Source organism: Sinocyclocheilus grahami, unplaced genomic scaffold (assembly GCF_001515645.1).
Source record: "Sinocyclocheilus grahami isolate Dianchi unplaced genomic scaffold, SAMN03320097.WGS_v1.1 scaffold316.1, whole genome shotgun sequence".
Lineage (NCBI taxonomy): Eukaryota > Metazoa > Chordata > Actinopteri > Cypriniformes > Cyprinidae > Sinocyclocheilus > Sinocyclocheilus grahami.
Genome location: NW_015505495.1, coordinates 1,018,496 through 1,029,751, shown reverse-complemented (window position 1 = coordinate 1,029,751; position 11,256 = coordinate 1,018,496). Strand labels below are relative to the sequence as shown.

The 11,256-nt window shown below is 33.3% G+C and overlaps 1 protein-coding gene across 1 annotated transcript in view; it reads left to right on the top strand.

Annotated features, from left to right (window-relative positions):
- The window catches only part of myom3 (myomesin 3), a 77,194-nt gene that overhangs the window by 56,405 nt on the left and 9,533 nt on the right, over positions 1-11,256 (top strand). The window contains exons 19-29 of the mRNA XM_016294345.1: positions 1,802-1,928; positions 2,657-2,838; positions 3,924-4,038; positions 4,123-4,279; positions 5,309-5,415; positions 5,796-5,840; positions 8,070-8,209; positions 8,321-8,465; positions 10,079-10,138; positions 10,397-10,464; positions 10,540-10,647. Of these exons, the coding sequence (XP_016149831.1) occupies positions 1,802-1,928; positions 2,657-2,838; positions 3,924-4,038; positions 4,123-4,279; positions 5,309-5,415; positions 5,796-5,840; positions 8,070-8,209; positions 8,321-8,465; positions 10,079-10,138; positions 10,397-10,464; positions 10,540-10,647 (1,254 nt within the window). The remainder of the gene's footprint in view (positions 1-1,801; positions 1,929-2,656; positions 2,839-3,923; positions 4,039-4,122; positions 4,280-5,308; positions 5,416-5,795; positions 5,841-8,069; positions 8,210-8,320; positions 8,466-10,078; positions 10,139-10,396; positions 10,465-10,539; positions 10,648-11,256) is intronic.

Sequence of the window (11,256 nt, the reverse complement as noted above, 5' to 3'; positions counted from 1 at the left end):
CCCCCTGTTTTTTTTTATTAAAATTCCCTCTGAAAAACGGGGGGGGGGGGGGTTTGGAGAGGAGGAAGGGGTTGTTATTATGCACTATTTGCTCACAGGATGCCTCAAAGTACATTACGTCAGTTAGAAAACATTGATCTTCGAGGGCACTGTGGTCGTAGCATGAAGCCCATGTTAATGATTTCCGCCTCTCATTGAGCATCAGAGGCACTGCCACCTGCCCAGCATCATTACAGAGCAGCACAAACACACCCCACCCTACATTAAAAGCCCTCTGCTATTCCTGATGTCTGCCATCTAGTGGCAGTTCTCTGTCCCAGCAGGCCACGGGGGCCTGGTCTGGACGCTCCAGAGATTTGAGCTCCCAGATAAGCCTCTGATTTGATAAGAGGATTCAAGCAACAGTTAATCACAAGTCTTAAGAAGGCCTGTTTTCCTAAATCCAATCCCAATTACTTGTGACTGGGTGGCCACTCGTGGTGATCTTTACTTCTCATCACAGAAACAGTCTTAAAGCAATGCTTATCGGATATGTAGCTAATGGTCCTCGATATAGACGTCGACCGGCTGATCAATGCACTGAAGATAAAGGCTTTTCTGGGCAGGGTTATTATTAAGTGTTAACTAAATGATAATAAAATTAAATTCACTTTATACAAAAAAAAAAAAAATGTTCATAATAAATTGAAATTCAAACTAAAACTAAACCATTACAACAAAATTAATTTTTGTTACTCGCATAAAATAAATGTGAACTGAAATTAAGAAAAAAAATACAAATTGAAGTATTAAAATAGCTAACTAAAACTGAAATAAAAATGTATTAAAAAACTACATTTAAAAAAAAAAGCTAGTAAGTGACAAAAACACAACAAAATTACTAAAGCTTCAACTAAAATGAAAATGCTAATTTTCAAAATTCAAAATATAAATAAATTCTAAAATAGTAAAATTATACTGTTTCTGGGTTAAAAATGAATCTGAATCGCAGGACAGAAAATTAACAATAAAAAATTGAAGTACTAAAATAACTAAAACTGAAATAAAAATGAATAAAAACTATATTAACCGTTTTTAAAGCAACAGTTAATAAGAATGACAAAACAAATTACTAAAACTTGAATTGAATTGCAATAAAAAATGCAAAATATACAAATAATTTTAAAAATATTAAGTTGTTCTAATATTAATATATACTAAAATAGTCAAATTGACCGTTTCTGGGTTTTAATCTGCATTTGATTCACAGCACTTCACATATTTCATTATAAGTCATTATTTTTGTTACTCGAATAAAATAAATGTAAATCGAAACTAAAGAAAACATTTAAAAAGTGCTCAAATAAAGTAGCTATTTAAAAAAAAAAACTATACTGACAAAAACGAATGAAATTTTAACTAAAATGAAAATGAAAAATAATTCAAAATATTATATAAAAATATGTAAAATAAAAACTAAATACTAAATAAATGTCAAACTACACTGCTTCTGGGTTAAAAATGCATCTGAATCGAAAGACTGGACAGATTTCACACAGGATTGGAGCGTCAGTCATCCACAAAGTTATTCTCGGTCTCGTGTTTTTTAGTTCATTAAATATTTGAGTTATTTTGAGGATGCTTTCAGCTTCCATTAGGAGTGTGATCCACTCCTCATTTGATTTAAATGAACACTGAGAATGTGAAAACACATATACGTTCTCTTTTTACAGATGCTTTTATTTTATTTTATTTTAGGTTTCTCTTCCGTCCTTTCTCACACATCCATTTATTTCCCATTATTTGTCGGTTTTGTTTTTAGGTGACAGGCCTTCAGGAAGGACGTTTTTACCAGTTCCGAGTCTTCGCAGCCAATATTGTTGGTCTGGGTGACGCTTCTGAACCCAGCGAGCTGTTTCTGTGTGAGCGCTGGACGATGCCTGAGCCTGGTAAGATCCTGCATGATCAGGGACAGGAATCATAAGGGATTTTACTTGTTTCTTCTTTCATATATGTTCCTGTACAGTTCTTTTAGCAATTTTGAGAAAGAAAGAATAGTTTGGAAATCAATTCTTATTGCATCTAAATAAACTTGCAAAGAAGAAGGTTATATTACCAAATGACATTAATATGCACTATGTTTTTGTACACTTGTACACTTTTTTAATTATAGGAAACAATAAATTCGATTTGTTTCAATCATGTCTTTTCTGAACTAACCCGTATCTGGCACAGACTAACATGCTGTTCTTATTTCATTCATCTTTAATGTGTTTCTGTTCTTCATCATTAATGTCTTAATCTTTATAGTGTGGCACAGTGATGCAGAACTCAAAAATCAATGAAAGTAGTTTTTCTTCCATTTGTGCTGGTTCACTTTTTTTTTGCAATTGAGGGTTATTTCACTTACAGCACAGCACGCTACATTTTTCCTTTGGTTATCATTTATATGCATTGTTGTGGGCTGGATTCTTTTATTTTATAGTTTCTATGTTCAAGAGGATAAACACAGCTCATATATAAAGGTGTGTATATTAGAGAAATGAATGAAAGAAGTGTGTAATGTCTTCATTAAATGAAGGTAAAATAAGTCTTGCAAGCATCTTTAAAAGGCGGCATGAATGAACAGAAGGCGATGATGGATTATTGTATGAATGTGTTGATTCATATGTTGTAGGTTGTCCATATGATCTGGAATTTAGAGAAGTGAGGCAAAACTCTCTGGTGCTGCTGTGGGCGGGGCCTCTGTACAAGGGCCAATCAGAGGTCAGCGGGTATGTAGTGGAGATCAGCGAGGGGGCGGAGTCTGAGGATTGGACCCTCGTGACGAGTGAGCCGGTGACGGAAACTCACTTAAAGGTGCCTTTAGTTTCTCTTCTGATTGCAAAGTTCAGAATTTAAGAAAGTGAGTTGAGTTGAATTGCAGTCTAATTCTACATCCTTGATTTCAATTGAAATTACAATTGTGCATCAGCAATCAAATTTAAGGCAAGACACTATAGGTAAACAGGATTAAAAATGTTACTTCATACTTTATTCAGTTGATTAATCACAGTATATTAGAGTGCATTACAAGTTTTTCACTCTGAAATGTCATGTTTAAATATGGAAATGAGACATTATCTATTTAAATATGAAATCATTTGCATACATTTCCAGGACAGAAATCTGAACATTGGATGAAGCCAGGTTCAAAATGTTGGGTTTTCAAAGAGGGAATCACTTCATACCGTCAATGGCCAGAAAAAAGTTTTTCTCCAGTTCAGCAGCACTTACACCAAACTTTACCGTTTTATTCCGATCTATATTTTCAAGGTTTTTATAGAGGGGTTTGTTCATATGTCATTTTGGAACAGATTTACATAACACTTCATATAAATGCTATATACTGTATAAATGTGATATAAATCTGGTCCCAAATTATTTATGAACAAATCCCTCTGTAACAGACTTAAAAATATAAGCAGGAATAAAACTGTAAAGTTTGGTGTATGTAGAATGAAAAGAATTTGGTGTAGAAACAATTTTCACTCAAAAATGTTACACATTGAATTAAAGTGAAATTTTGAAGTAGAAAGACTAAAATAATATTTTCTTGTAAAAAAGTGCTGTAATCTTTTATTTACAACTTACAGTAAAATTACAGTAAAGTGTCCAATTCTGACTCATTTTGAGAAACGGCCTTTAAAGATACGTATTGTAATTTAATTTTACAGATACAAAATAAACACTTGAATGTGTATTTTGGATGTTTTCTTTCCACTAAAATAAATGCATATTTTGAAAGTGAAAATAGGAAGCAAAATTGTCCTGTGCAGGACAAACCTGTGGTGTCTTCTTGCCTTAAAAAGTATCTCGACTCAATTCACAATAGTTACATTTGCATCTGGTCCCACCAAAGCCTTGAAAGAGGACTGAGCTGTTTTTGGATGATATCTGATCAGGTTTCAGGTCTGCAAGCAGGTCAGACGTACCGCCTCCGTGTGTCTGCTGTTAACGCCGCCGGAGTCGGCATGTCTTCAGTGGCGTCAGAGCCGATGGAAGCGCAGACTAAAGCAGGTCAGCTGCCTGGAAGTCTGCATAATGATTTCATGCTCATTTTACAGTGAGTCGCTTTTAACTCTATCCCACGTTTGCCACCAGGAACCAAAGAGATTGAGATCGGAGTCGATAACGACGGCTTCATCTTCCTGAGCTTTGAAGCTCCTGACAGCACTGATAAAGACGTCTTTAAGTGGAGTAAGAACTACAGCAAATCGACTGATGCCGGACGAGCCCGACTGGAGAACAAAAACAACAGGTCTTTAGTCACGATATGAGCACAACAGTGACACTTTTTCTGCAGCGTTGGATCTGGAAGTATATTTCTCATTTATTTTCTCCATTGGGATTTCCAACAGTTTGTCAGTAAAGAGTTTGAAACTATGAACCAAACCTAACAAAATGCAAACTTGGATTTAAAGCAAAAAAAAGTACTTGAAAATGGAAAAAAAAAGAAGACAGTGAACTTAAATTCTTTTATGAGGAAATTAAAGCATTGCAATGAATAATCCAAAACCGATACCACATTATTAAACTATTAACTTACATATAAACATAGAAACAGTAAGTTAATTAAAAATATATATTTTTTAATTCCCATGAAGCATTGCAATAAAGTCATCAAAAACCAATGCTACAATATTAAACTATAAACTTAAGTATAAATATAAAAACAGTATATAGTAAGCTAATTGAAATATTTAAGTATTATATTTCTATGAAGAGTTGCAATGAAGTAATCAAAAACCAATGCTACAATATTGAACTATTAACTTAATGAGTCCAAATATAAAACCGTATATGTTAAGTTATTTTAATATCTTATTTCCTTGAAGCATTGCAGTGAAGTAATCAAAAACCAACGCTTTAACATTACAATATTAACTTGAGTATAAATATAAAAACAGTATATATCAAGTAAAAATAATAAAGTATCTTAATTTAAAAGCAATGTTTGTTTACCTTTTGTAGTGCTTATGGCAGCAGTAATGCATCAAATGACGGTCAAATAAATTATCATAATTTATATATTATTTTTAAATTGTAAATAGGCACCTTAAAAGAAATAGTTCATTAAAAAAAAAGCTATATATATATAGTTTTTTATGTTGGTAAATAGGCACCTTCAACTTTCTTAAAGGGATAGTACAGACTCTTTAAAATTATCCTTTTTGTTTCCACAGTAGTAGTAAATTCACACTGTTATGGGTTTGAGTAAATTATGACTTTGTTTTGGGTGACTGTCCTTTTAAATACTCCATAAACCTGATCCAAATGTTCGTCCCAGGTCTGTTCTTACCTTCACGGACGCCTCGGAGCAGGATTTGGGCCTTTACACGGTGGAGCTGAGCGGAAACCCTGACATCTCCTCTAGTTTCACCTTCACTGCAGAGGGTAGACATTCATTTCTATCTCTGCATAATGCATTACCTGAACACGGTGGCTCGAGACCTTGTGCATCTCAGCATGAATTGATGCATAACTCGTCTTTTCTTAGTACGACCTCGGTATTGAATCATCATTCGGCCGCTGATGAATGTTTTGCTGAGCTCCTTTGCCCTAAACCGTGTTGTGCATCTGTGTGTTTTCACCCTGCACAAAGTGTGCCAGAACATGGACTGTTTGTGTCAGATACTATAAACTGCATGACAAACATCTTCCTATAACCTCAAACACAGCAAGATGAACTTTAAATCTTGTTTTCAAAGATGTCAGATCATTCTGACAGCAAGACATTGAATTTGACTTTGTGATTGTGCCGTTTTCTTCCTCAGATCTGGAGAGGCTGACAGAACTCAGCTGGCATGTCAGAAACCCACGTAAGTCAATCAAATACACGTCACAAACGGCATCACTGTTCAGAGAATCTGAGATGCACTGGTGTTCAAAAGTTTGGAATCATTGTGATTTGTAACGTTTCAGTTTTGCTGAGCTCCTTTGCCCTAAACCGTGTTGTGCATGATCTGTGTGTTTTCACCCTGCACAAAGTGTGCCAGAACATGGACTGTTTGTGTCAGATACTATAAACTGCATGACAAACATCTTCCTATAACCTCAAACACAGCAAGATGAACTTTAAATCTTGTTTTCAAAGATGTCGGATCATTCTGACAGCAAGACATTGAATTTGACTTTGTGATTGTGCCGTTTTCTTCCTCAGATCTGGAGAGGCTGACAGAACTCAGCTGGCATGTCAGAAACCCACGTAAGTCAATCAAATACACGTCACAAACGGCATCACTGTTCAGAGAATCTGAGATGCACTGGTGTTCAAAAGTTTGGAATCATTGTGATTTGTAACGTTTCTGAAAGAAGTCGCATCTGCTCACCAAGGCTGCATTTATTTGATCAAAAATACAGTAAAAATTTTGAAATATTATTAGAATTTATAATAAGTGTTTCTGTGTGAATATCTGTTCAAATGTAATTTATTTCTGTGATGCGCAGCTGTATTTTCAGCATCATTACTCCAGTCTTCAGTGTCACATGATCTTCAGAAATCAGTATAAGATGCTGATTTGCTGCTCGAGACACATTTTTGATTATTATCAATGTTAAAAACAGTTAACAGTGAATATTTTTGTGGAAACCGTGATGCATTTAATTTTTCAGGATTCACAGATGAACAGAAAGTTCAGAAGAACCGCATTTATTTGAAACCGAAATCTTTTAGAACATTATAAATGTCTTTACTGTCGCTTTTGATCAATTTAATGCGTCCTTACTGAATACAAATATTAATTTCTTTCATAAAAAAATCTTACTGACCCCAAACTTTTGAACAGTAGTGTATTTAAAGAAATAGCTTATTTCTTCCACAGAATAATCAAATTCAAAAGGACATTGCGAGTTTACATCTCACAATTCTAACTTTTCTGCTCTGAATTCTCAGTGTACAATTGTGTTTTTTGTTTCTGCCACAGAATAAAAAATTAAAAAGGCAATTTTGACCTTTTTTGTCACAGCTGCATTTTAAATCTCACAGTTGCAAGTTATAATTACTATATTTTACATCTCACAATTCTGAGTTTAAATCTTTATACGTTTTTTTTTTTTTTCTCAGAATTCTGAGTTTACATCTTGCAATTCTGATTTATTTATATTTTTCACAGAATTCTGAGTTAATATCTCACCGTTCTTATTTCTGATATTTTTGTTTCCAGCCATGGAATAAAAGAATAAAAAAGTTAACTGTGACTTTTTATCTCGCAATTCTACATTTTTTCCTCATAATTTCAAGATTTCTTTTTTTTCCCTCCATGGCTGAAATAAGCTTCTATAGATAGTTCATCCAAAAATGGACATTCTGTCGTCATCTACTTGCCTTAATGTTGCTCCAAACATGAATTTTTCGAGTTTAAATCTTTATACGTTTTTTTTTTCTCAGAATTCTGAGTTTAAATCTTTATACGTTTTTTTTTCTCAGAATTCTGAGTTTACATCTTTATACGTTTTTTTTTCTCAGAATTCTGAGTTTACATCTTGCAATTCTGATTTATTTATATTTTTCACAGAATTCTGAGTTAATATCTCACCGTTCTGATTTCTGATATTTTTGTTTCCAGCCATGGAATAAAAGAATAAAAAAGTTAACTGTGACTTTTTATCTCGCAATTCTAAATTTTTTCCTCATAATTTCAAGATTTCTTTTTTTTCCCTCCATGGCTGAAATAAGCTTCTATAGATAGTTCATCCAAAAATGGACATTCTGTCGTCATCTACTTGCCTTAATGTTGCTCCAAACATGAATTTTTCCTTCTTAGAAAAACCAAACCACAATTTCAGAGCTTGTTTTCCATACAAAAGAGTGACAGAATGTTCACTTTTATGTAAACAGATGCTTTAAATCTTTGTATGCATATAAACGTATCTGGCAATATTGACTGCTTGATTGCACAGACACTATTTGAAGAGAATTGAATTGAGCTGGACGATGACTGAATCAATGATGACTGTTTAACACTGTAAAGCTGCTCTGACTCAATCTGCACTGTGTAAAGTGCTATAGAAATAAAGTTGACCTTGACTCTTATGCATGTCTTCTGCAGTGATCGCTCTGAAGTCTGAAGGCTGGCAGGTGGACGTGTCCGAGCAGGGAAGTGTGCGTCTGTGGCTGCAGACCGAGGCTCTCAGCAGCGCCGCGGTGCTTCGGCTCATCCTCAATGACAGAGAGATCTCCAGCACACCGGTAACTGTCTGATCAGATTTTGACATTAATAATAAAGCCATCTGCATGTGCATATTCCTTTAACTTGCTCAATGCTGTCTAAAGAGCCGTGTGGATGTGTGTGTCCTGCAGACCCGTAAGATTAACTTTGACAAGGCACAGGGTCTGGTGGAGATCCTGTTTGATCAGATATCAAGAGAGGACGAGGGCTCGTACACCGCACAGCTCAAAGACGGCCGGGCCAAGAACCAGTTCACTCTGGTGTTTGTGGATAAGAGTATGTTTACAATGTCACATTATAACATTAGACTACAGAGCTGCTCTTCAGGGGAAATGTTATCTGATTAGATAAATAATAAATGATGCAAATATAGTGTATATTGGAAAGCAGCAGAAATATTCAGCCGCACAATGGTTTTCAACATTGATAATAATCAGAAATGTTTCTCGAGCAACTCAGCATATTATACTGATTTCTGAAGATCATGTGACACTGAAGACTGCAGTAATGATGCTGAAAATACAGCTTTGATCACAGCAATAAATTACAGTTTACAATATATTCAAATAGAAAACAGTTATTTTAAATTGTAATAATATTTCACAATATTACTGATTTTCTTATCAAATAAATGCAGCCTTGGTGAGCGGAAAGAGACTTGTTTTATAAACCCTCACAGGTTGCATATATATATATATATATATATATATATATATATATATATATATATATATTTGATGTATATTATAATGACTTTAACCTTTTTATTTTTTAAGAAACTTTTAAAGAATATTTTTAGCTATTTACTATTTTTAAGATCATTTTATTTTTCCTTAGTTTTTAAGAGTTTTAGGGCTAGCATTAAATTTGCTAGAATTTATTAATTTGGGAGACCCAGATTTATCTTAATAATATTAAAAATAAAATAATAAAAATAAATTGTACTTTATAAATGTATTTAATTTTTTTATTATATAAAATAAAGAATAAAGATGTTTCTCAGTTAAGAAAGTTCTAGTTTGCACTTTTTCCTAAGAACATATTAATATTTTACATGATTTGCAAGTTTGTTTATGATCAGTTTTTCTGAAAAAGTTTCTAATAAGAATCTTCCGAATAAAACTGGCAGTAATTCACAATTTAGAACAAGATCTTGAAAGTACTTTTATTAGATATCATGACCAAAGCAGGTGATATTTTGCGTTCAAAAAAATGAATTAAAAACTTTAATAATTGTTATTCCCCACGCCAAACATTTTAAAATTGAGAACAATTGAGTTTTTCTGAAAAAGTTTCTAATAAGAATCTTCCGAATAAAACTGGCAGTAATTCACAATTTAGAACAAGATCTTGAAAGTACTTTTATTAGATATCATGACCAAAGCAGGTGATATTTTGCGTTCAAAAAAATGAATTAAAAACTTTAAAACTGAATAAATTCAATTTTTTTAAGTTTAAGTTTACATTGCATTTTATTATGAAGTCAGTTTTCATTTTTCAATCACTCGTTTAGTGATGCGTCATCTTTATGATGCATGAAAATTGTAATTATATATAGATAGATGCATAAGAAATTAAATTAGAAATAATATTAGAAATTATGAATTATAAAATCAAAACATTATTTCAGTATGATATAGAAGTATATAATCTTTTTTTTTTGCAGTTTATTTGTATTATTAGTGGTAGTTTTCATTTATAATATTTTATTTTATAACGTTTCATTTTACATTTTGTTATAAAGTTTAAAAGTCCCATTTAATGATGCAGCAAAACTCAAAGTCGAAGTCAGTTTATCTAGCGACAAGCCAAAAGGTCATGTTGACTATTTCTCCAGATTTAATCTTTATTCTTCTGTTTTATTCTTCTGTTATTTCGCTGTTTGTCAGAATTTCGGGACACGCTGGCCAAATCTGAGGCCAACAGACACAACTGGAAGAGAAAGTCGGGTGAGTCGACAATAAAGAACATTACTGTACGAGAAGCTCTCATGCAACAGATAATAGCTAATGTCTGACTAAACATGTATAATCTTATCAGAGTTGAGGTTAAAATCTATTTATATAACGGATAGTTCCAGTGCTTGATTCTGATTGGTTGAGCCACGTTCTAAGCTCTTGTAAATTACTCTACAAACATACACCTTTGTTTACTTACTCAAAATAACTCCATATTCAATTGAATGTTTCTCTCTTTTGCTTTCCAAGGTCCCCATTTCGAGGAGTTTTTGTCATGGACAGTGACTTCAGATTGTGAAATGATTATGAAGTGCAAGGTAATGGTGTTTATTCATTAATGACAATGCATCAGCATTTAAACACGATGACAACCCGTGTGTCTCCGGCTGCAGGTCACCAACGTGAGCAAAGACACGCGTGTGAAGTGGTTTAAGGACGGAGTGGAGCTTCCTCAGGCGGTGTACGAGCCCCCGGGTGTCAGCTCCTTCACCGTCCCGCAGGTACAGACCTCACATTCACAGTTACATGCAAAACACCAGCCTCAGATCCATGTGAGAGCCAGGCAGCACCTCCAAGAAAACATCAGGAAAACCTGCATTTATAATGGAAGTCTATGGAAGTCATTATACATGTTAATATTGAGACAATATTATTTTAGTTATATTATCGTTTTTATTAATATTTTGAATCAGTTTTTATTTTTATGTTTTCATTTTCATTTTAGTTAAAGTTAAAGTTTTTAATAGGTTTTTGAATATATCGTTTTTTAGTTTAGTTATTTTAGACTAATCAAAAATTAGAAATGTTTCCTTGGCGACTAGCTGAAATAAAAGACGTTTAATGTTTTATATTATATTTTAGATAATGTTTATTTATTTTATGAAAATGAAAATGTTTTTATGGTTTTCGTTTTTTGTTAACGATAATTGCGATTTGCACATTGACACTGCAGCATCGATACTCACAAGTGTATTAAATATGTAAAATATATATATTTAAAAATAATAATAATATTTCTAAAAACTATTGTTACTACGTGTGTGTGTGTGTGTGTGTGTGTGTGTGTGTGTGTGTGTGTGTGTGTGTGTGTGTGTGTGTGTGTGTGTGTG